General features: G+C 41.5%; 1 protein-coding gene across 1 annotated transcript in view; it reads right to left on the reverse strand.

The window, feature by feature from the left end:
• The window catches only part of SRGAP2 (SLIT-ROBO Rho GTPase activating protein 2), a 144,077-nt gene that overhangs the window by 30,242 nt on the left and 86,868 nt on the right, over positions 1-26,967 (reverse strand). Inside the window, 8 exon segments of the mRNA XM_043500671.1 lie at positions 643-748; positions 2,284-2,418; positions 4,461-4,538; positions 7,120-7,180; positions 10,858-10,888; positions 13,330-13,357; positions 15,991-16,075; positions 25,266-25,463. Coding sequence (XP_043356606.1) covers positions 643-748; positions 2,284-2,418; positions 4,461-4,538; positions 7,120-7,180; positions 10,858-10,888; positions 13,330-13,357; positions 15,991-16,075; positions 25,266-25,463 — 722 coding nt within the window.

Here is a 26,967-nt window from a genome sequence, read left to right on the forward strand (position 1 = left end):
GCCCAAATACTGTGTATACACCACAGAGAATTTAAACATCTCCTCTCAAATGCAGTCTCTCTCTTTTTTGTACTTGCCCCAATGTGAACATGATGAAGGACAATAGCACTGGACCACCCATTTGACGTTACCAGCTTCCATACAGAATACATGCAGGGGTCAAGTATGTGTCTGGATGCAGCATTTCCTCCCCTTAGCATCCTCAAGAGCCCCAGAGCATGCAAGGAGAATAAGGCTGGGTTCCCTCTGCTACCAGATGGGGAGTAAGGATTTTATGCGTTTTGAGCCCACCTACCCCAACAAGGACAGAGTCTGCAGCAGTTCCAGTTCTTGCTAGCCTGGGACCCAGACCCTGATCCTTCATGTTGCCCTTCCACTAGCTTACCAGGCTAACTCTAGTAATATGAATTTTCATTTCAAGAACTCTGTTGAGGTTGCTGAATTTTTTTCTAGTCACCATTTGCAATGCCGACAGGCCCAGCACAATAGATAAGCAAGCACACTGAGAGGCAACACTTGTATCCTAAACTGCTGCTCTGGATCAGAAACTGCAGAGTGTCAAAACTCCAGTTCTCTCATTCAATACATTTATACCAACCCCAGCATTGACTGCGGAGCTCTGGTGCTTTCAGGGATACTCACTGACTGAGGAATGCAAAGAGATATCTCATTACAATCAGAGTGGTTTTAGGCAAGCTCAGAAGGACCTTCCGGATGTGTAGTGCTCTTTCTTGTAAGTTATCCATTGCTGAAAGGAGGAAAGAGCACCATACAGAGTTACTATATAACCATGGCCATACCTGAAGTCACTGAATCTAAACATTCGCGGCACACGAGGAGGTTCCCTACACTAGGGTGTAAATTATTAAAGATAGGAGCCAAGACACAGTAGCATAGAATCTTGGGGAAGAAAGGGTCTATCTGCTTCCTGTAACGCGTATGATGCATTCTCCAGAAATGCCTTAAAGGAGGATATAATGTATGCATAACCTGTTCTGCAAAGCCCTTTGTTGCAAAGATACATGATATGTGTAATCTATCTGCAGGTTCCCTGAGTGTGGGTGCACTGAGTGATGTCTGTTTCACTAGATCCAACACAACAGCTCATTCCAATTAGCTACAAAAGGTGGGTGTTGAACAAAAAAAAAGTGGTTGGTCTGACTCAGAAAATAGATTACCATAGCTGAAGGATGAGCTAAAAGCTCTGTGTGCAGCAGACGACTGAGGGAAAAAAAGTGGGCAGCATAAATCCTAAGCCCTGGAAGGATGAAGTTATTTGGGAGCAGATTTCTTTTCATCTGATATGAATTAAGCTTTGTAAAGTCATTTACTGTGAGAAGAAAACCATGAATTGTTTCGGAAGCAGTTATCTTTACTCCACTTCAAAGGCTGCCACTGATGGATATTCCACTGCCTGGACAATAGATTCATTCTTTCCTGCTGAATGATTCGGCAATAATGGGGCCATTTCAACTTGGTTTCAAACAAAAAAGAAAAAGCTTTGAAATAGTCCAAGCTGTTTATACCTGGACTGTGACTGCTCTCACATTATACATTTGGTAGTAAGACTCCATAAGGAATCTTCCTTGTGGTTACAGAAGGGTTATTCAGACTGGTTAAAACACACAGCTGCTTCCCTTCTGGAAATATATGGCATGTGCCAGAGCGGATGTGCTGCATGTACATACAGAGCATCAACACTGGGGATAGCAGGAAAACTCTCCTAGAACTGTGGGCTTCCAAGATGGCAGCTGCAAGCACCTTCTGAGTTGAGGCCTTTAAAGGAGCATTTTGTGCAAATTATTATTTTTAAAAAAACTACTTATGAAGCTTTGGCTCTGAAGATGCTGTGGCCACCATCTCGGAAGCATGCTGCTGTGGTGCAGATTCTGAGGGATCTACTTCATTCTGTTCTCTGCTTCACTTTCCTAAACAGGCTCTGCTATGAGATTAAGGAGTGCTGCAAAGAGAGAGTTGAGTAGTCCTCCCTGGATAGTGGCTGGAGCACAGAGCCTAAAAGGGATTAGGAGAAATATTTTGGGAGGGGATGAAGATGGGATGCTCAAAAAACGCTCTTCGGGCTATGATGGAAAATAAAATCAACATTTTTGGTGCAATAAAAGTTAGCCCTTATTACCATAAATTGATCTTTGTGTGTGTGTGGGGGGGAGAATGGGGAGTAGAGGATGGAGAGATGGGGGAGTTGGTAAAGGGTCACCTGCATTTTTTTTTTTTTGCAGGTCTTCTATTTAAATAGAAAACATCATTCGTTCATCTACTTACTGACGCAGGCAATCAGATCATGAAAGATTTCCTTTGGGAACAGAGGGTGCTCCAGCCCTCGGAAATAGAGTTTCAGAACTCCCGCTATTGAGTCCATATCATGGTCGTTTTGGTCTCCAGCCAATGGATCCTCCCCTAGGTACAACAAACAAATAAACCAACAAACAATAAAAAAAAGGAGGTAGGGAGGAAGAGTAAGAACTTCGGTAGACAGAGGTTCTGGCTGCTCTGCTAGAAGGACATGTCTCAACCAGAAAGAAGGATCCGTGTAATCCTAACACTGAGCAGGTAATGGGTGATTAGGAAAGCTGTCCACTAAGTACAGCAATCAAGAAAGGTCCTTGGTAGCCATCTTCTGTGGCTAGAGGTGGTTGCACGCCCCCAGTCAGGCAGATAAAGGGGCTGGACTTTCTCATCTGACCCCAACACATGGAGGAAGAGTTCCTGACCTATGACCAAATTGGGGGTGGAATTACTCCTGGAGCTGTGGTAACTTTGGGAGGCTCTTCAGTCCAGGTGTTTTTGGTTGGAGGGAACATACCCAGCATTTGCTTAACAGGGTTACAGAAGATAGGAAGCACATTGCCACCAACTCCTCAACTCCTAAGCAGCTCTGTGATTCACTGTGAGGTTGTTTTGGGGCCTGCACAGCAGGCCAATGCTTGTGCCAATTGCTACCTTTACAAGTCTTAGGAGACTTGTGGTGCTGGATTGCTAAGAAAAAGTTTCTGGGGCAGTTCATTTGTGACTATCTATACTGTAGTTTGTCCGTTACAAAAAAGATGACACACGCTGACGGAGCTGTTCCCTACGGAAAACTCCCTATCAAATATAATTAGATTTTATGATTGGGCAAACCTCAAATCGAAGCTATATATATCCATTATGTGACTGAAATTACCAAAGCTTGCCTATTACTTTAATAACCACACAGGATAATAAATGGTCCACTATGAACCAGAGCATTATCTTTGATATTAACTGCTACCAAGGGTTCTGGATGAAGTAATAAACCACACAGACATTATTGTTAACTTAGTCAGTTCTGTAGATCATCCTCTTTAGAGAGACAAGCAAAATGAAGCTAAAAAAGTCATGTCATTTATTTTGGCATGGTGATACTGGAATAACTGGCTGTTTCCCCTGAAATGCCTGGCATCTGTCCTTTACTTTAAGAAAGGTGGTCTTTGAGTCTGGTGTTGAAAGCCCTCAACCCCACCACACATGCATTTCCTTTGTTCTCCAAGGTATTTCATTCTCAGATAAAAGACAAATGCATTGTAGTCTCAACAACCTCATGGTTAGGCAGAAGATGACACCTCTAAAATACATACATCTCTCTCCTCTCACTGATAGCAATTTGCTATGCTCCCATATCTGGGATGTGGACAACATGTGAAATGAAAACTTGCAAGTGACACATGAATTATAACATGAAATGTATGAAGTAGGACCAGCCTTGTGATTTTTCAGAGTTCCAAGCAAGAAGGGAGCCACAAACTGCGAGGACTGACCTGAAAGCTAACTTTCTCTCTGGTCCCACTGTGGCAGGGAGACTGGGTGAGATGTGACTTGCTGTATCAGAGGGCCCCCAAGGAGTTGCTTGTGCATAAGGCCAATTGTATATGCAAGCTAATAACCCAACAAAAGCGCTCCACATAAGAGTGAAATGAACCCTGAGTTGAAATGGACTCTTACTTGGTGGTGATTAGACTAAATGTAGTCATATTGCTTTACAAGAAATGTCAGGGGCAAGAGAACCCACCCCAGGCATGGAATAGATTCTATTCACAAAGTGGAGGAAAACAGACTAGGTAGTTAAACCCAAGAAGGAAATGCTCTGCACCTCCGGAGATGTGTGCAGTCATTAAACAATCTGACACAACAGGTGCCGAAATTCTGAATGATTATTATATGGCGATGTTGCAAGACATGAAGCGTAACATATCAAGTGACTTTATATGTTCAGGGTTAGTGAGCACTGAAAAAAACCTCTCTGCCTGGAGTCATTTATGAAATGTAGAACTGTTAAAAACAAAACAAAAAACAAAAACAAAAACCTACCACCACACACCCCACACTACCTTGGGCACAATCAGTTGTGTCCAAAACACTAATGGTATTTTAGAATGGTAACACCTGTGGTCATTGTATGATACAGAACACACCCTCCTCACCTCTCTCAAATGCATTTTTGATATCATTCACCTCAACCTGTGATCCAGACACTCTGAATATGCCTTCATGCTGCAGCCCTGTAAGGCAATAAGAGAAACCCACAATGACAGTCAAAGATTTCAACTCAGTTCCACATCTAGCAAAGTAATGTTACAAAATCCATTTGAAAAGATGCGATTTTTATGGGAAAAAGTGTCAGTAAATGTCTGTTTCACCATATATCACAAACCAACAAAAAATATTTCCTATGATAATTGAAGTTTACAAACAGGCAAAGAAAGAAACGCTGCTTGAGAACTGAGTTTAAGAATATTTACTTGAAATCTTTTGGCATGTAATGTTGACTATTTGACTTTTAACAGTTTATAATGCTTTAACTTTTTGAATCTTAATGTGTACGGTCATTAAGACATCATCTGACCCCTACATAATTTCCCGTAATTGTGAAAATTCTGATACAACTTTTAAAAAATGCTTAAAGCTCATAATTTTATGCAACTGCAAAATTTTTAAATTACACTTAAAAATAAACATTGATATCATCTGTTGAAATTATTAAAAATATATACATGTGAAATTCTGCCCAGCCTAGGCACAATCAGGGTAGGATCCCACCCATCTAGAACATTACAACCATGCCAATAAGCAGGACAGGCCAAATTCTCATACCCTTTGGAAAATTTCCTTCTGAAAAAATCTAAGAATACAAGGGATAAAAGAGAACTTAACTCCCCTTCCACATCAGGAAAAAAGTGAAAAGTATTCACTTCCCCCCCCTCACTAGAAGGAAGGAGCACAAAGTACTCTACAAGCTTAAACTCGTATACAACCTACATATGGAAGCCACTCCTTGGGTATAACACAGCAACTTTTATTCTTTAACAGCAACATTAGAAAATAGTTATGACAAGAAGTGAAGAACTTGTTCAATTAAAATTACAGAATATAACTACCACTAATGTGACTTGGTATTTGGGACTCTAGGGGAGTTTTCAGGATATTCCAGTCGAGTAGTTAATTATTATAAAAACTGATGGGTGCAAGTAGTTGATGGATTCCAATGGATTCCTATAAAAGATCTTTGCTGGAACATGAAATAAAAGCAGCAAACATTTAAAACAAACATTCTAACTTCAAAAATAATTCCAGCACAAGGAAATGGCTGTATCTATTCAAGCCTCTGGACAGGAGCAGGGAGTTTGACTTTTGCAAAGCTCCATGTATGTTTATGTCACTGTATATGTAACTAAAGCTATTTTGGATAATCTGTTGCCAGCTCTTCTTCTCATAAATTATGGTACTATTTTAATCCCCAGGCAATGACACTCTTGTGTTATATGGCCCTTAATTATTCCTGATATCAGCACACATCATATTGCACAGTAAAAATAAATATATACCAAAATGCTGCAAATTGAGAATGAAAATAGAATCAGTCCACTATCTACAGGGAAATCTTTATTCAAAAGCATCAATTCATATGTAAGATGCAATAACCATGTTACAAAACTGAACTTTAATGGGTCAAGCAATCAATTCTTTATAATTCTCCTTTGACATGGATTTGTAAGAGAGGAGCACACGTCTCTAATCCCAAATTGTGCTTTCTTTAGCATATATTTTATTTAGTACTCCAAGAAGGAAAAAGTGGGGAGAACCTATACAATAGTTTCCAACGTGCAATCGTGATTAAAACAAAAGGAAAGTACAATTGGACCTATTCTCTGGCTCTGTGTATTGGTTAGATGGAAACAAACCCTATCACTATACAAGCTTATTGACTAGCAGTTGTTCTTCATGCTATTATTAAATAATGTTTAATTAAAAACATGCACAACTTGGAATAAAATGTATGTAACAGGTTTATCTTAAAATGCTACATTTATCTTTTATCCAAATAAATAAATCTGCACCTCAGCTCCCCTGAAGGATCACGTGAATATTGCGGGCAAGGAGAATAGCTCAGAATTCCAGGCAGGGCAGAGTTGCAAGTAGGCAAGACAGATATTTGGGGGGGGGGGGGGCAATGTTATATGACAAGAAAAGAGGTAAAGGCACAGGAACAACTAGAACACAAAGGCCTGGTAATGTTGCCCCAGTCAGAGGGATAATCTTCCAACTTCATGCAAGACTGAAGACAAGAAGCTATGGGACCCACGTTGAATGAAACCTAAGGAAACTTGAACTCTTCTGCAGTAGCAAAGTGACTGCTCGCTGGGAAGGAAGGATACATGTAGGAGGCACTATTTAGTGCTTAGCATTTCCCACTTCAAGTACCTGCAGCAGCCACTCTGTCTTCCTATGCTTAGGATAGACAATAGTGCAACACTACTGACTCTGAGTGGACAGTGGTGAGTTCTTAGTCATGCCTGCTGTAGGATTCCAACACACATGTTCTGCACCGGGCTACTCTAAACATTCACAAGTGACATCCGCACACTGAAGCGGCCATGTGCTTTACTTAAATTAGAGCTGGATGGACTCAGGTTATGAAATTTGGATGTGAATTTTCCTAGAGTTTGGGGCGGGATCCAAATCTAGATTTTCTGGTTACTCTTTATGAGTTTAAACACCCTTAAAAAAAAAAAAAAGTCCTGCCTGTCTTATTCTGTTAAGGGGCACTTGAAAAAATTATTAGTTTTTCATCTGTAAACTTACCATGTCTGCTAATGAATCGTATGCAGCTCTCCACCACAAGGGGAATGGCTTGGCTGGAGTCCTGAGCAACCAAGGGAGAAAATTAAAACAAATAGTCAAGCACAGACCTGACCAAGAAATAAACACAACTCTGAAATCCACAAGCAAAGTTTCATGGAGCAATATACCTTCTGCCAGGGATTGGGAAAAGAGCTGCCCACAGGGCCTGAAGCATAGTCTCTGAGGGAGATACTATTTGGTTTGTGAATTATCCTAGAGACGTAACACTGCCTTTTGCAGAGATGGTAACTGCCATCCCAAGCTATACACGAATAAATAAAATAAAACCAAGGATCACCAGTTCTGATCTGGACTCAGTGTAGAAGACAGTTATTGGGGTGCATTAACATCTTTAGGGCACAGCTCCATGCAATGCCTCTAGAAGCACCAATCGTGTCATACAAGCTACCTGTGGCTTGCCAGCTTTGCCAAGGTCACTCTTTGAGAAGGCCAATTAGTACTGCCGTAATGACGAACTCTGCACAACGCCTGTGCTCAACTGGTGCACAAGGTGCCAGAGAAGGAACAGGAGAGTAAACCTACTATGCCCTCCCTTCATCCCGTGCAGCGCATGCTCACGCAAAGTCATGGCCTGCTGGTCTCTCCACAGTCAGCCCTCATGGCTCTGTAGTTGTGCATTTTTCAGATTGATTTCCATTTATCCACAAACATGACAAATTTTGGTTTTGCAGAACAAGCTCCTGACATTTTACTGCAAAAACATTTTAGCTGTCACATGCTGACTGACCTTTGGGCTAAGCACTGAGTACTGTAAAAATATCAGTTCACAATGACAGCTTGGAGTGCAGGCTGTTCTTTGGGCCAGTGCCAGAACACAGTAAATGACACTTTCTAGCTTGCCAGTTTCCACCATAAGCAATTCAATGATGAAGTTGTGTAATAGGCGAACTATTTATTGGACTTCCTTAGCCCCTTTCTTCAGAGGATCACAAAATACTTCGCAAACAATTAGACTTCAGCAATATCTGTGAGGGACTGTATTACTGTTCGCATTTTAGAAAAGAGTCAACTAAGGCACAGAGGTTAAATGACTTAATTCAATTCTTTTTTAAAAAAAGGTTTAGTGATTTTCCTTTTAGTGGGCTGTAGAATTCCTTTAATTCATAAATTCCAAGGCCAGAAGGGACAATTGTGATCATCTAGTCTGACCTCTTGTATAACCCAGAACAGGGAACTTCCCCAAAAGTAATTCCCAGAGCAGATCTTTTAGAAAAACATCCAATGTAATTTTGCAATTAACGATTTTTCCTCCTCATTATCTGGATTGCACTAGCTTTCTGCACACTGTAAAAGGGGACCCACTTCACAATACTACAGTGCTTTGAAACATTATGGAAACCTGCAGCTTACTTGACTAATGACAAAGAGTTTATTAATAATCATCCAAATAGCACCACAGATTTACACATCTTAGTTCAGAGAACACACATTCTCTGTCCTCAAAGAGATTACAATTTCTGAACCATGTGCAATTTAAATTGGTAGGTCACACTCAAAAGAACTATTAGAGTCACACGCAAGTGACTGCATGTGGATTTGAGGCACAGAGACATTTGTTTTCCCAAACAGATTAGCTTTTTGTTTAGGTTTTCGAGTCACAGGGTCTAGTATGTCATCTCCAGGCAATTACAGAATACGTTGTGAGCCCTCATACACGACTGTGAATGGCTATCAACAATCAGACATACAGCTATTTCACTTCCTGTTGAAAGAGTGTTACTAGTGTGTAAACAAAGCAACAATCTCCACAACAGAGGAGTTCAGGGTATTCAGAAGATTCAGCTCTGCATAGGAGAGCCTGTAAAACAACATGAAATCCAATTCTCTACATGTGCAGTTAGAGAATAAAGATTCAGATTTTCATTCAGTTTATATAGCTTTTTTTCACTGCAGCTCTTTCCACAAACTCTCCCCTCCTCTCCAGCATCCAAAAAGAACTAAGACTATACCTTTCATCTAACTGCAGCACTGCAGCCTACACACTAAATTATGATAAAGCCAAAAATCTTGAGATGCAACATGGAAAGTGGGTTTTCAAAAAGCAGCATACTGGATTTTAAATGTAGCTTATAATCACTGCTCAAAATATAACAAAGGACATATTTTGCCTACAATTTCCTAAATAGGAAAGAAAAATGTAAAATACAATCTGCCTTTCCCTCAAACTATGAACATACTAAGACACGCATGGTGCTGGCTATCCTGCTACACAATGTCTTCTAACAGCAACTGCGACCTACTTTCTGGCTAATGAAAAGTGTCAGCCGACAGATTTTGTAAGCTATAGCTCAAGAATGAAAAAGGGATCGAAGGAGGAGCAGACGAAATGATGTTTCAAGTCAATTCTTGTCTTTATTCGAGGTGAAATTTTTTCCCTCAGCTGCTTCCTATCCCAGGATAACATGATCTAGTTCCATTGTTATTAAAATGCCATAGTTTAAAAGGCAATAAGTGATCCACTCTGGACAGAAAAAGTATCCTTAGAATTCCTTGGAGTCACTTTTATGGAGGAAAGGTATGGCCAGAGGGCAGTTAGAACTTTATTTATTAGAGATGCGAGTTAAAAAGAGAATATAAATAGCAGCACAAATAATATACATCATCAGGAAACTATGGACTATGAACCTTAGTGCAGCAGTCATGCTTATCGTTTATGTAGGCTGCAGCTACTTCTGGGTAATGATGTCTCAGACAGATAGTTCCACCCATAGAAGACTGATACAAGCACAAGCACACACACGTCATGGGTGAAGATAAACTAAAGTAGGATAAATACATTGCCCTATTCTGTCACAACAGACAAAGTATACTTTTCAACAAGAGTATATCTCATATGAACCATATAGTTAACATACTTATTGTTCTTCAGAAAGACTACTATGGGACAGAGTTTAACGATGTCACATGATGAATAGGAAGATGGTAACATGGCTCAAGCAGCAGGGAAGAGTCAGGCAGCTTGGGTTCTATTCCAAGCTCTTCCAGACACTATGTGGCATGGGGGAAAATCACTTACGGTCTGTGACTCAGTTTCCCTATCTGTAAAATGGGGATAATACTGTCCTATGTCACACTGTGATAATCAACTCATTAATGTTTGCCAAATCCTTTGAGGCCCTCTGATGGAAGGCTCTATAGAAGGGCAAGTACTATTATAACTGGAAGTTTTGAGCCGATTCAGTATCGGCCTTTAACTAAAATTGTTCAGTAACTGGGAACGCCTGAGCTCCAAGTCCTTCCAATATCATTATTTATTGTTGGTTTAGTATGAACAATCCACTCACTGTACAAAACACAAAAAGATCAGTCCTGATTTCCAAGTTGCCATTAATTTGAATGGAAGATGCATGTCAAAACCCGACAGATGGCTTTGAATATCTCAACCAATGCTTGCCTAGAAGAAGTTACAGCCTCAGAATACAGGACTGCATTGAACTTGTATGGAATTCTGGACACCAGATCTTAAAGTATCAAAGAAAACATAAAAATGAAGTTTGTTATTGCCCAAAAAGGTGCTGTAAAAGGTTATGGAAGATCCAGGCTTTTTACCATTCCAGTTCTTGCATTCCCAGACACTCCAAAAGAACATACAAAAAATTTCTATGCAAGAGACAGACATAAAAATAACCCCCACATCCCAACACACAGAGCTGCATGCTTCAATGAGTTCTTTGTTACCTGCTTCCTTATAGTAGAGCTGCGTCTGCCACTGATCAGAAGCACAGAACGGACCATCGGTGGAAGATGGAGAGGAAAGAACACAGGCAAATGTCAAGGTGACCACTGACAACCAAAATACTTGAAGGGTATTTCAAAAACTGTACTCATTAGTCTTGGTGGGGAAAGGAGCCAGATATGGAAAACAATTTCAATGATCTACTCTGTCAGTTCACAGCAACTTTGGAAAGACTAAGTGATTTAATATAAAAGCACTGGAATCCTGAAACTGGAACAGGGGAGCTGATTGCCTTGACACAAGCCTGTACTTAACCTCTTCCTTCCAACCATATGGAAATTCAGTACATAAACCCCTTCAGTCTAAATCAAGTTGGTTATAATTTTCAGAGAGCACCTCTCGAACGTAGGTCCATTACTGGATGATTTAAAGCAGGGGTCTCAAACTCCAATCACCAGGAGGGCCACAGGAGGACTCGTACATTGGCCCGTGGGCTGCATCACTCCCTCCCCCACTGCCCCCAACTCCACCCCTGCCCCTGCCCATGGTGCAGGAGAGAGTGCGGGGTTTGGAATGCAGGAGGGGATTGTGGTGTGTGGCAGGCGTTTGGGGTGCAGGCAGGGGACTCGGGGCAGGGAGTTGGGGTGTGGGGTGCAGGAAGGGGTTGGGGTTCCCCTGGCCCTGGCCCGCTCTGCTCCAGGAAGCGGTGGGCATCCTGTCCCTGTTGCCCTGGGGGGAGGGGGAGCAGAGAACTCCCTGAGCTGTTGTTGCCTATGGGTACCTCCTCCGAAGCTCCTCGTGGCCTCGCTTTCCCGTTCCCAGTCAATGGAAGCTTCAGGGGAGGTACCCACAGGCAAGGGCAGCTCAGGGAGTTCTCTGCTCCCCCTCCCCCCGGGGCCGCAGGGAAGCTGCGTGGGGCCCTCAGCACCACAGGGTTGGCAAATCTGCAGGCTGGATCAAAGCCTTGAGGGGACAGATCCGGCCCGGGGCCGTAGTTTGACCACCCCTGGCCTGGAGGTAGGCTGGGGACATGGTGCACTGGGGAGGAAACGGGGGGGGGGGGGGCACACGGCGCTTGGCAGGCTGCAGCGAAGAACCCCATGGGCTGCATGTTTGAGTCCCCTGATTTAAAGCCACAGGGAGAGGGGGAGAAAAAAGTAAACTTGTTTCCCTCTATGCTGTTAATATAAGCATATTAATGGTGTTCTTTATAATAACCTCTGATAAAACAAAAAATGGACACCAAATTAAACCTTTTCCAAACAACAAGATCATGATTACAAATGGCTTCATAATTGCTGTTTATGCAGGCGGATATTAGTGCCTGATCTGAAGGAGGTCTGAGCCTGCTCTGCTAAAAGTCCTTCCTTTTATCTTACTTCTGGGGTTTAGAAATACTTAGGTTTCTGTAAAACTAAATCATGGGAGATAAGGATAGAGAAAGCCTAATGGATAATTCAGCCCAACTGCCTGCCAGGACAGTTAACTGCTGAATTCTAAGTAGGTCAATTTTATTGTGTTTAAGAATCACCAGCATTCATTTTGCAGAAATGATGTTTTGTTTTCTTATTTGTTTGTTTGTTTTTTTTAAATGAATGAGCTGTAGTGAGAGAAAGCAAGAAAACAGATTTCATGAGCCGTCACAGGCAGCGAGGTATATTTTAGACTATTGGTGAAAATGATTCTGACATTTACAGTTGTTTCACAATGAATAATATTTTATTATTACAGATGTCAGATTCTAATTAGGACCTGTCAGCTCCACTTTACTGTGAGGAATGTGGAAAATAGAGTAATGATTTCAGATCTGCAGTAATCACCCTCACTTTGTTAAGAAGCCAGCGCACTGCGCAATCCCTGTCACCAACACAGCCCCAAAAAACATTCAGAGACACAGATCGGTTACATTTCACAGAAAGCCCCATCAAAATCATTTCCCCCTACCCCTCATCATGAGAGGCTGATTTTCATATATTTGGTGACTTCTGTGGCACCGTGATTGATACTTGGGTCCTCAGTTACAGCAAAATATTTATTCTTCGTGGCCTCTCTCTGTGCTGCAACCCAATTCCATGTCAGGCCAAATGAGGTCAGCAGGGCAAGGAGAAGAAAACGCCTCTATGATCATTCTCTTCTCTCCCACCCTCCTATGAAGCAATCACAAGCACTTCAAGATGCTGCTTGGCTTCTTGGCTTCCCCCCCCCCAACCCCCCGTGGATAAATCCTGAAGAGCCATCTAGGTTAGAAAAACGAGGTGCGTTTAGCAATGTGGTGTTACTGAACTCGAACATCATTTAGTCTCTAGAGCAAAAAGGCAACGGTGCTTAAAGATGTGTTGCTGAACAGGAAATTTGCAAACCCCACCTCATCTTCCTAATCTACACAGGTCCTGAGCTGGTGACTGACTCCTTTCGTCAGCTGTCTTTTTGGAAGAGGCTCTCTTTTAAACCATGTTTATTTTAGCCACACCTACCTGGCAAGGGAGCAATCAGTCCTCTGACCTGTTAGGGAGACAAAAAAAAGCAATATAAAGACTTGCACCAGGGAACAGAAATGGGAAAACGCCTTTGATGGACATGCAGACCTTAATTTGGAAACGGGGGGAGGAGGGAGAACAACAACTTTAAGGAGCGACAATGTGGCTGCTTCTCCCAAGAACTGCTGCTATTAAGATCACGAGAGCCCATCCCCGTTGGCAAGGCTCCTCGGTGGCTGACCAGGAAATGCAGAAACCAGCTTCAGCTGCCTGAGGACTCTTTCTTTGGAAAGCATTGTATCTGAAAATTGTTGATTTCCACTGCCAAAAAACCTAAGCTTCTCAACCTCTCCCTCCTCCTACTCCTCCCCAAGGGAGCTGGGGGGTGGGGAGGGAAGGAGAGGAAAGAGAGATTATACTTTATGAAACCACTTAGGAAGATTGAAAACATTTTCTGATTTGTTAGCCCACAGGCTCGAAGTGCTAGCATTTAACTATTTCAGGAGGCAGAGCTTTAATGATATTTTCCACAATCATATTTGCAAAATTGTTCCATTAACTTTCATTCAGTTTGCAATTTGGGGACCAAGCTACCATGGCTGCTGCTGAGACAGGCAGCATTTTAAAATAGCACAGTAAGGAAAAAAGGAGAGTATTTGGCAAGTACCTTTGATAACCCAACATTCCAGGCCATATCGTCAGGTGGTATAAATCAAGCTATGCTGATTTACACCAGCTAATGATTTGGATCTCCTTTCCCCTCCAGAGTTTAATGCCTCCCTGATCCTGGATAGAAGAGAGCAAAGGAAAAGGGCTAATTGTTGATTGCTGAGAATCAATAGAACACTTTGTGAGCAGCTACTTTCCCCTCCCTGCATAAAAGCTCATTTAACCAAAATGGTGCATAATTTATAAAAAGGTTATTCAGAACCAGAGTTCCCAACCATCTGTCCCACTGCCATCACGGAATATTCATACATACAAATTACACGGCTGCAGCAACATCAAGGGGCTCTTACGTTACAGTGACAAATGTAGACAGTCAGAGACATAATTACTTGTCGAAAGGAAGACCTGCTGGTATTTTTATTACTGGAACTCGTCATCTTTAGATTAAGGTAATTTGCAAGAGGAGTGATAAAATGTAACCTCAAGGAAAAAAGCAAAAGAAAATAGAAACATGTACTCCCCAGTGTCTGGAGAGATGCAGCTGCATGTTGCATTTCAGTGGACAAAACTTCCTGAAGAGAGGCTGACAATGTGTGAAAAAGGTTTTAGTATACCCACTCCCAGTTAAGTGACATTTTATAAATGGGGCTGGATGCTGAGCACCCACATCTGTTCATCCCATTGATTTCCTTGCTTTGGATTGGAGGCATAATGCACCTCAGTTTTCTTTGATCTCATAGATTAAAAAAAAAAACCACACGCACAAAAAACCTGCTGTTAAGTGGCTCTTGCTCACTGTCTGACACGCACCAGATCCCTTCACAAGCTCAGCTCCAAAGAAGTTCAAGAATTGCAAAACAATCACAAACAGCAGGGGCCTATAAATCTAGAGAGATACAACCAACACATTAAACATTCCTCTTGCTCCTGCCTTCCGCCCCTCAGCTTGAGATCAGTTCAAGGGGCAGGCAGGTTAAGAGGAAAGAGGTCATGGTATGCAGGGGTCAGCTAGGAACCAGGAATGTGATTAGTCACAGGGGCAGGTTGGGTGTCATTTGGAGATGTTTAGAGACAGAGGAAAAATGCACCAAGGAAACAGTGTTTCTGATTCCCCTTCCCCCTCTTCCTAGGACAGTTGTAGAGACAAGGGAAACTCAATATCCTTTCCTCACTTCCTATAGGTTTGGTCTAATTAAAGCTTTTTTGGGGAAGGAGAGAGACAGAACATTTTTTATCCTGAAAGCAATCATTTTACAACCTGGGCTCAGTTTAAATTCTCATCCAGAAGATGACTTGCGCACTATAAACTTTGTGGCCTTCAATTCAGACACCTAGCAAAAAGAGGAGCAGGCCCTGCTATCATATAAACATAAGGTTCTATGAGTCAAGCCATTTCAGACTAGATTTTGAGACTGCCAATCCATCCCCTCCACAAATGCTGGCGGGGGACGTTTGCATGGAGACATGGATGAATTGCTTGAGGTGTGTGTTTGGCCAGCAGTGATGGATTCAATCTTGACTGCTGGTTCGTGCCAAGTAGATGCGGGGGCAACACATTCCACGAACAAAGGTCATGTTCTGCTGCATTAGTCTGGTTTGGATTGAACCTACAGAGGTGAAAAGCAGCTCATCTACCATGCAAGCAATCTTTCTACCACCCTAATGAGGCAATGCTTCTAAGATCAGCAGGAAACATTAAATCGCAAGGTTTACCTCTATTCAGATTATTAATGTAGGTGGGCCCTGAGTGGGCACATGCTTCATTTAAACAAATAGATGAGGCACATTAGTGGCTCATTAAGCATTTGCCTTTCACAATTACTCAAGCACCCATATAGTGCTGCACTAAGCAAGCCGGAAAAATAAATTCATAAAACATGAATATGTCCACTTAGCATTGGTAATCTAGGACAGCTACGCTCAGTCAGCTGACTAATTCAATAACTACAAATGACTGTCTAATGCAGTGACAAGCGGTCCCAGACTCACTTTCTCCCAGCGTCTTCTGAAGAAGGTCATGCTTGGCCTGGAGCTTAGTTATCAGGTTCCTGCCTTCCAGGTACTCCTTCATTTTCTGTTAGGGTGAAAGAGAAAAACAAGACCATCAATGGGGTGTTTATTTCTCAGATGACAACCTTTGGTCTGCTGGACTCTGCATACAGTTGTGAACTACAGGAGTTTTACTGAACTCTAGAGTGAGAAGGATGAAATAAATCTACAGATATATATTAGAGTCTCAGACCATACCCCAGCAATCTGCCATCTCATTTCTCTTGCCCCAGTCTAGATACGGACTGACTAGCAGCTGAATGCTTGGCATTTCTGAGACATCTTTTTGTCTTACACCCTGCTCTCCAAACAGAGAAGGACAGCAATGCACTTTCATCACATCACCGACAACTGAATGAACCATCTATTTTAACAAACTAAAAAGCTGCTACTGTGCGTATTCTCTCACGTAACCTCTCTCATCCCACTTTACTCATCAGATACTGCATCTGCCTCTATTCTGGATACATAACAAGGGAAGAAAAAAACCCAACAAAGATGACATTTGTTCTGCTCATCTCAAGCTAAAATATCACAGACCATTCTCTATTTGTTTCTCTTGAGCTAGATAGGTTTTCCCAGCTCTTCTGAAGAGATTCATAAACTATTTCCTCGCTTATTCTGGAGAATATATATTTCTTCATTGCTAACATGCTGCAAGCGTACAGAGTGCTTTATAGAATATCAGTGTCAAGGTTACAGTTGGAACAAGTTAAACATTTATAATCTTTTGCTCAAATATTAGTGATGAACGCAACCATCGTATAATATACTACAACGTTTCTAAACAAGCAACATTTAAAAAATGGAACCAATAGAAAGCAAGGCTCAAGTGAAGACAATGTCACAGGATGATAAATTATTTCAGCTCTTGTCCTCATCTTACCTCATTTCTATCCACTGTCTTTCACTCTAGTTATGTAGTGTCAACTTTAGACTAAGCTCCTTGAAGTACACAGGGTGTCTTAATTTAAAGTGCTACGTGCTCTGTTGGTCTTGTGTGGGTCATAATAATGGGCACGCTATAAATATATTTAAAAGGGTGAGAAGAATCATGTAACAAGATACACGTACAGCATCAAGGAAAAATAAAACTATTTAGGAGTCCGGAAGCACCAAGTTGTGGGTCTGATGACTTAGTTTCTAGAGACAAGTCGGTCACAAAGAAGATTGGCATTTGGGTTTTAATTAGTGGCCAAATATCAGGATGCTGCTCCTGAGTCTGAACAACTGGAGTAGGAATTTCATCAAAACTAAGTCGCTTGGGAGATTTGCAGCATTTACAGCTTTGTTGCAGGCTGGTACATCAACAGTTTTGGTCCTGGATGGAAGCAGAAAGCATGGAAGTGAATGGCAAAATAAATAAAAAATTTAAGTTAATCAAACTTTTCAGAATCTTCAAAAGAAGCTTGTACAAAAGTTTAGTGCTGACTGGAGATTTCCTCCCAGAATCTGTCCAAATCTGTTCCAAGCATAGGCTGTTTCTTGCATTCTAATCATTTCTATAATCTATTCAGATCTAGACAATTTCACTCAAGTTTGACAGCCATCCAGGTTGGGGCTTTGTCTCTGCGTACCTCATATGTAACAGCCCAATGTTATTGCATTTCATGCTCCAGGGAGTTGGGATGGGGAGAGAAGTCTGAAACTGAAAGGTGCTGAGCTCCCACAACTCTGACAGCAGTCAAGGAGAGCTGAATAGGCTCAAAACATTGCAAGATGTGGCCAACAATGGGTAAATCAAAAGTTTAAAGATCCACAAATAAACTTGCTTCCCCAGAGACCTAAACTTTTTTCTTAAGTATGGACAAAGAGTAAGACTATGTCATTCTTGCTTTACTTACGCATTCACTATCTCCTGGCACCTTTTGACATCATTATAATGAATGCCCAATAGAAACTGGATTTTCATGGTTATTCAGGCCAAAAGCCAAATGCAGGAGTTTTCCTTTGTCCAATCGTTTTATTTTTATATTATTAATTATTATTATTATTATTGTGAGGCCGGGCGAGGGGAATTGGGTCAGAGGCTTTTTACATTTCAATTTACAGCAAGGAACTAAGCTGTTTATTTGAAGAAAAATAGAGTGAAGTCAAAATTTTCCACCAGGATTACTAGTTTGCTTCCCCCTCCCCTTATCCCACATCTTAAAAAACAACTGTACATTTTGTTCTGTGAAGAGATACCGGATTGACAGCCCTACATACTGAACTCCTGTTTTTCCATGGACCAAGTACACAAAGGACAACGGCAAGTCAACATTTGCTCACACTGGCCTGTCAAGATGCCATTCCCCTCAGGGAGGGACCACCCCTAGGTGTAAGGGCCATTCAGTTTCCATGACTCCTTCGCTTCTTGGGTGCTAGGCTGAGAGAGCCAACAAGAGGACTAATCTGTTGTGTGGGATGGTTTGCATGTCCACTAGGAGCTGAAATGAAAGCACCTAAGAGCCACAGGTTTTTAACTACCATCTTTCTGGATGAGAGCAGAACCAGTGACGTGGCTGTGGTACGTTCTCCCCCAATACCAATCCATTAAGCCAGCCATCCCCCCATAGCTGAAGTGACAGTTCTATTCCTTCCAGTTAGGCAGAACACTGGAAATGTGTACAAATTTTTTTGGCATGTGGAACACAAAGAAAAATCAACAAATCAAGCAGACGTTTTAATTCCATAATATTAAACTGAAGCGTGTATGGAAGTTTCATCTTTGTTCTTGTGACAAAGTGCTTCAGTTACTGTCTCATGGTTTATGAACCACCTTGATGGAATTGCATTATTGTGTTTTTTGGCTGCATCTCTTGGAATATTGATGAAGAATGTAAAAGGATGCCATTTGTGGGAAGGTACAGGTAGTATTCAAGAATCACTGACTCCTACTGGCAAAATTGATAAATATCCTCATTAGACACAATTCTGCTTTAACACGCAATTTTCTTCTCTTTATCCTATTTATTATTCAGCTAGGGATATTAAATACCGAGGTGGATAAGCAACACGGATGGTTATTTGCATGAAAATAGGACCTGTATTTCTCTGAAGTTCTATCTGGTCTGCTTATTCTTTACTTAACGCCAGGCTCTTAAACATCTGATATCAGCATTCTTCATACCAGCTAATTACGATACTACCAACATATTACATCATTAAATCAGCAGTACAAGTTCATGACTTTCTAATAGACAAACACCGTTTGCATGAGTGTATCTCCAGTTTACCCCCCCCCCCCACATACACACACAAAAAAACACTGGTCATAGGGAATGAGAAACTCCTGAAAATCAACAATGAGAAACCCTTTAACTAATAGATTTGAAACAAACATCTCCCATGAGACATCAATATAACTTGGAAAAAAAAATGACTTAAAATAATGAGAAATTGAAAACCAAAGTGAAGATTCAGTCTGTCTGTAAAGTCAGTGCACCTCATCCTGAGGTGTGGAAGAACAAGATGCCAAAGCATTCCTTGGCTAAGCTGTGCAGTGATTAGAGAAACCTTTTGTTGCAGGACTGGTCATAGGGCAGTGGTTTACTTCCTGCTTTTAGTCAAGATCCCATTAAAACAAATAACCATTTGATAATGAGGTACAAGATTCCCCTCCTGGATCCCATTTGACCATGAATCCTTGGGGCTGAGGAGCTGCACATAGACTCACAGACTTTAAGGCCAGAAAGGACCATCACAATCTATGTATATACACACACACCACATATATCTGCTATAGAGAAGTATACGAAATGAGAGGAGATAGACATTTTAAGGTACAGAACAGACCCATGTGTATTTTGGTTCTCCCCCTCCTCTAACAGTGCTGCATCCACCATGGCTTTGTCCTAGTTCTCATTGAAGGTCATTCCCACTCTTAAAAAAAAAAAAAGGAGTACTTGTGGCACCTTAGAGACTAACAAATTTATTAGAGCATAAGCTTTCGTGAGCTACAGCTCACTTCCCACTCTTGTAATAGATCCATAACCTCTGGCTAAGTTACTCAAGTCCTGAAATGATGATTTAAAGACTTCAAGTTACAAAGAATCCACCAAAAAGAAAAGGAGTACTTGTGGCACCTTAGAGACTAACAAATTTATTTGAGCATAAGCTTTCGTGATGCATCCGATGAAGTGAGCTGTAGCTCACGGAAGCTTATGCTCAAATAAATTTGTTAGTCTCTAAGGTGCCACAAGTACTGCTTTTCTTTTTGCAAATACAGACTAACACGGCTGCTACTCTAAAAGAATCCACCCTTTACACTAGTTTAAACCTCAAGTGACCCGTGCCCCATGCTGTGGAGAAGGCTAAAGAAATCAGTCTCTGCCAATGTGACTGGGGAGAAAATTCCTTTGTGACCCCAAATAAGGCAGTCAGTAGACCTGAGCATTTTGACAAGACCCAACAGCCCGACACCAGAGAAAGAATTCTCTGTAGCAACTCAGAGCCCTCCCCATCTCGTGTCCCATCATTGGCCATTGGGGATATTTGCTACTGCCTATTAGCATTAACCAACTGCAGGATGGAAGACAGGTTCACAGTTAACACCATGTGTAATTTCAATGATTATGTATTAGAATTACATGAGAAAAATCCCCTCTCTCCTTTGGGGTGCTCGATTATGCTACAGAATCTTCTCCCAAAATACCATTTTTGTATGCCCTTTATTGGAATGTCATATTCACTGAAGACATGCCACAGGGCAGCTCTGGCAGAAATCTGACTGCCTTCAAAGAGAGAGGAGGGGAAGAAAGGTGGCCAATCACAGGTAGCAACTGTATTTTATTTATTTTTTTTAATAGCCTTGCAATCTACTCAGAGCACACCTACCCCAGACTGTTACCTGTGACAGGCCACAAACTGAAAGAACAGCATTAACAACAGCCATACTATCTAAGGCATGCAATCAAAGCAGAGCTGAATGTGGCCTGCACTTGATGGATATTTCTGTAAAACCCAGGGTGCCCCATATGTGACACTGGAGGTGCCATCTCATGAAGGAAACAAAACTCATCTCCTGGCCAGTTGAGGTCATTAAACTAACTTATGAGTAAACGAGGTGGGGTTTAGCTCCAGCCTCATGGCTAAAGCAGAATTTCAACAATGCTACCTGAAAATTTCCCCTTGCAATTTCACACATCACTATTTAGGATAGAAAGTGATGAATGTCACATACTACCCTAAATTTGCATGGTGCAATTCTGAACTGCCTTGTTTTATTTCAGAGGCGGCCACACTTCAAAGGAGAGAAAAGAGATTCCTGTATCTAGAACTTATCAAACACTCAGGGTTCCAGACAAATACCATTATGTGTTTCTCTGACATTTTTTCTGGTCTCTCAGGCTGTGAGGGGTCTTTGTGAGTTACAGTAGGAACACTAAAAAGAAAATGAGTACTTGTGGCACTTTAGGAACACTGTGCCCAATGCAAAGTTCATCCTATTGCTGCTACAAGGAAAACAAATGGTTCCTACTGATTACTGGTATTTCATATCCTCTTCATACTACAATAAATCCACCTCCCAGGAGCACAGACAAAATAAAAAGGAGGTCCATTTAAAATCAAAACTGCAGGTTTTTCTTGATGAATAATGAAGATCCAGCAGCATTCTGTTTCAGACTTAATACAAACAGCAAAAACAAACACCACTAAAGTATTCCTGAATGCCACAAGATTTAATTTCTGGCCTGAATTTAATCTAAATACAATCAGACACAGGAGGACAAAGACAGACGGGCAGTCACAATACAATTTCCATATTGCAAAAACCTCAGAAAAGATGTGTTAACTAGTGACGGCATACGCATTGCAATGGCTGTCTGCCCCACATCCATGCACCTTTAATACCCTCCCCCACCCTGAACCCATTTAAATTCCTCCAGCAGGAAGCAGCTATCAGGTGGAATACATAATAGAGCAAAGTGTCAACTAGAGTACATCTTCCTTTCGAGACTATATAGAAATAGTTTGTCCCATATCCTTGGCTCCATCTCAAATCTGGGCAGAGCCATGTTTTATTTTTTTTAGTTTTATTTTTTAAAAACTACATCAAAGTGGATGCAATCAGGACAATGAGCGATGATCCCAGAATGCAATGAGTAAATCAGAGCACCACACCACTGTGCTAATGGTAGTGATTAAAAGGGAAAGAGCGGTACATTGACAGAAGCAGCACGACATTTCTGTAAAATTAATTACTGATGAAATTATAAATACTTACTCATGTCATGAGTTGTCAAATTTTATTAAATTCATTTTTGTAAAGCACTTTGAAGAGAGTAAACATTGTAATGTTGCTTAATATTATTTTTAAAACTATTATAACTATAAAGCCAAAATTATCCCCATTTTACAGATGGGAAAACTGAGTCATTCTCCTTCCTTCCTATCCTTCACAAACAACTAAATTTAAACTCGTTTTTCTGAATGCAATCCCTCTTACATATTGGACCTACCACCACAATATATGAATGCTAAAACGTTCAAAAGCAAACAGCATGGTATGTAAATACTTATTTGGAACCAAGGGTTATGTTGATACTTAAAGTTGTTTCTTGTTATCTTCCAATGAGCGTTGTGCGTGCGTGCATGTATACCTGCGTGCACGCAGACACACAGACACAGTGTATGTGAATATATCACATTTGATCGGCAATACAGAAGTATATGAAATGAGAGGAGATCGGTATCTTTCCTTTACACGGGTTCTGTTCTGTACCTTAAAAGGTCTGTGTATTTTGGTTCTCTCTCTCTTTCCTAACGATACTGCATTTACCATGGCTTTGTCCTAGATCTCATTATTGCTCATCAGCTCATTTCTATGTATAAGGAAACAACTCATCTTTACAGATTCAAAGTCTGGAATTCTTAAGGATATTTATAAGTCTGTCTGATAAAAAAAACAATAATGAAGTATTTGATTTGACTGTTTACAGGGTCCTTCATACATCAGCCTCATTCAGTTCAGAGTTATTTTATCACGGTTGCATATGACATGATAAATAGCACCTTCATTTCTCTGAGACAGCTCTACAATCCTTCTGGGACTAAACTGGTCTGGCTGCATGGGAGCAGGATATTAACCCTCAAAAATGGAAAACTACCGTGTACAGATAAAATCATAGTAAACTAACCCTATGTGCAAGTGCATATTTACATATACAGCATGTGCTCTCTCTAGAGGGAATACCTGAAATTCAATTTAAGATATAATTTTTCTCGTTCCATAATCACAAGCAGGCTAGTCAATTGCTTCTTAATTCTATCAATTCACCTGCCCACTTTTTGCTAACTGCCAGTTTCATTTTAGAAGAATACTTTTAAATTTAATGCATTATTTTTAAGCATTTTGAGTGCTTGTCTAAGGGATGATAGGTTTATCGTAGAGTTTACTACTAGACAAGACCTGACAAAAACCAGCCTGTCAGCCAATGTAATTTGCACAGAACTTTGCAATTTTAATAAGCAACACCATTCTCATAACAGGACTAGGAAAGCTTTAAATATAGCAATCGGCTCTCAAAAGTGGTCAGAGTAATGAATTTTACAGGGTTGGTTTTCATCTGCTTTTGGAAGAACATATTTTGAAAATATTAAATGATGCAGCAGCTCAACATACGTGATCACAACTCAGGGAAAAAAAACACATGCTGGTCTGAAATGTAGTAAATCTAGAAGCAACTTGGAATTTTTACTCCGAGTGACCTACATTTTCCCTCAAGACCAAATCTGTGAACACACTTGGGTAAATTCCCTTCACAATTTTAAGCTCTGTCCCTTCAGCTCCACTGTAGGCAGATATGAGAGCGAGACCAGATTTTACCCACCTGGCCATATTATAATCCAACACTAAATTCTATTCAGTAGACAAGTACTTGGATTAAAAAAAAAAGAAGACATTAAAAACAATTATGAAATTTTGCTTTAAAGTAACAAACCCAGCCCTGGCTGCAGCAAGAATGAACCAGAAACTTTTTGGAAGACCAATATTAAAAACAGGGATGTACTCGAGTTTTCCCTTCTCATGGCTCTATAGTAGATCATTCTATCAGGAACAGTCCAAGTTCCTGATTATGGATCTAATGCCCTGATCCTGCAAATGCAGCATGAAGGCCTTCCATGACCTTATGGGCCTCCATTGGGTGCTCTCTGTCCACCTGCTACTGGACTGGAGCCTATAGTACATTGGTTCCCAAGCTGGGGGCATGAAGAAGTTCCAAGGGGGGCACGAGGCTGCCCAGCCCTTGAGCTCCCAGCCGGGGAGGCTCACCCCCGACCCCTCCCCTTCCTGTCCACCCTCCCCCACAGCAGCACACCTTGTACCCACCCACCTCCCAGGCTTTCCAATAAGCCAGTCCTGCCGCTCTGAGGGGCCTGGTAAGGGGGGGTGGGGAACAGGGGGAGGAGGGGTTGGATGAGGGGCAGGAGATCCCAGGGGGGGCAGTAAGGGGACAGGGGAGCGGTTAAATGGGGCAGAGCTTCAGGGGGAGGGGGCAGATGAATAGGCATGGAAGTCCCAGGGGGCCTGTCAAGGGGTGGATAGGGGTTGGGGCAGTCAGGATACAAGGAGCGGGGGGGGGTTAGATGGGGGGGAGGTTTAGATAGGCAGTTAGGGGTGAGGGGTCCTGAAAGGGGGTGATCAGAAGACAAGGAGCAGGGGGGGGTTGGATGATGGTAAAGGAGAGGTGGGGGACATGAGGGTTTCTCAAAAATTAAAAAGGGGGCATGATGCCGAAAAGTTTGGGAACCACTGCTATAGTATGATGCTGGCATTGAGAAAAGAGTAACAAATGAGCCACAGTGGCATTTTCTGTATTAGTAACAAGTAAAACCAAGTTATCAGAGTTTAGCTACTGGGGGAAGGCACAAATATAGCTAAACTCGTTACGCTTGTGGTATCATATTTAAAAATTAAAATACTGTCCCTTTAAGTTCTTTCAAATTAAGACTAACCCAGGGCTCTCCGTTCCATTTTAATTTCCTCTGTGACATGTAAACCTGGTAATTAGCAGACCTCCTAGTTTCAGGAAGAGCTATCCAACATTTCTAAGTGGATTCAAATGGCTTCCTCTAAAAATTAAAGTTGTCCCTAGAGATTAAACAGGAAAACTCAGGAGAACAAGAATACATTCATGGGTGTCTCTAAGGTGGCAATGAATGCAGCAGCAGCTCAAATGTTCTTGAGAGCTTCTTGTCATTGTGAACACCTTGCAAGTCAGATCCCTTACCGTGAAGTAGAACTGCTCGGTCTCCTGCTGATTGGCCCGTCTCTTGGCAATACTTGGCTTGCTCATGAAAGTTTCAGAGACTGTGGATTTGACAGATTCCATGGAGTTGCTGTACTGGAAGCAGTCAGAGACATCAAAGTCCTCAATTGTGACTATGTCTTGGATTGTCTGCAGTGTGGCTTCCATAGTTTTCTTAACCTGCCTCAGCAAGGACAAAAAGGCGTTAAAATAAAAAATAAATAAAAGATGAGAAGCAGCAGGTGAAAAAACAAGGGATCAGTGTCCCAGAACATTTTATTAATAAACTGCTATGACTGCCTTTGAGTCCTATGGGCCGTAACCACAATACAAGCTCTGCTAATTAACAGAGCACAGTCCACATAAACAACCGGCTAGCAGCAAAATAAATCTGCACTGCTGTATGCTGTACAAACCCTGTAGTAAGGAAAGTTTTATTCCTGTGTCCTAGCGCAGGGGAAAGAGGGGAATCTGCACAAATAGCAACGAGATGTGTTGGGGGGCGGGGGAAATGGTGCAATGCTCAATCATTTTCTTCCCGACACTAAATCTACCAGGCTTCAAAACAAAAGCACTGCATTAAAGTAAGACCTCCTTGCAATTTGCTAAGTCTTCTACTGAAGGTGTCTTCCTTGCTTGGGGCTATCAAGGGACCACACAAACAGGATGATAAATTCCCGGGGGGGTTGGAGGCGTGCACTGGATATTCCGAGGGGCTCCCCAGGCAATGCCATTCATTTAATCCTTTCAGATCAAAGAGACCGCGAAGGATACTAGACCTTGATGGGATGAAGGCTTGGGGTTAGGAAGGGAGGGAAGGAGAAGCAAAGAGGGGGAGCGCCTCACTGTGCCGATACGATTCAAAGTCTGATTTCCCCCTCTCCTTTTCAAAAGAGATCCACCGTATCTTCAAAAACCCACTGTTTGATTCTCCCCTGCCTTGCACTTCACACTGTCATCTACATCTGTGCACAGTGAGAAAACAGACCTAAGGCAGTGAATGAGTAGATGCCAATGTGTAGCCAACCAATTTGGCAATAGCCAAATTGCTATTTACAACAGGTACCAAAACCCACCTTTCTGCACAGGCACGACAAATTTAACCAATTCACTGCAAACACCCCGCAGTAAGGACTGAAGGAATCTCACTCTGCCTCCAGTTTTCATACAAACCCATTTCCCATCTGCAAGCATTTAAGCGTCATTGTCTGAAACAACAGACAATGGAAGGAGGAAAAGTATACTTCATGTAGAGAATCCGACATCAAGATATGTGACTTATTGATCACAAGCACTGCAACCTGATGTGTGTGTGCTCTTCCACAGTGAAATCAGCTTAGTAACATTACTTAATCCCTGGCCACCCCTCGCCATCTGAACCCAAATGGAACAGGAGATGGACTTGAATATCAGAAAGTAATAACTGACTACAGTTTCTAGTTTTTTTTTAACTGAAAATAGATATTTCAAGTATCAGCATTTCTCTTTCTTATTAAGAGTATAGTATCAATATCACACACAAAAATGTAACTGCCATGTGAACACTTCATTCTCTAGTATTATTGTTTAGATTGCAACCTTAAAATAATACAAAAATTAAAAGACCCACTAATGCATAAGTACAGATGTGCAATCTTATTTGTCCGTTTTCAATCTATGCATAGATTTTAAACACATTTGTAAA

The sequence above is a fragment of the Dermochelys coriacea genome, chromosome 21 (assembly GCF_009764565.3).
Source record: "Dermochelys coriacea isolate rDerCor1 chromosome 21, rDerCor1.pri.v4, whole genome shotgun sequence".
NCBI classification, from domain to species: Eukaryota; Metazoa; Chordata; order Testudines; family Dermochelyidae; genus Dermochelys; species Dermochelys coriacea.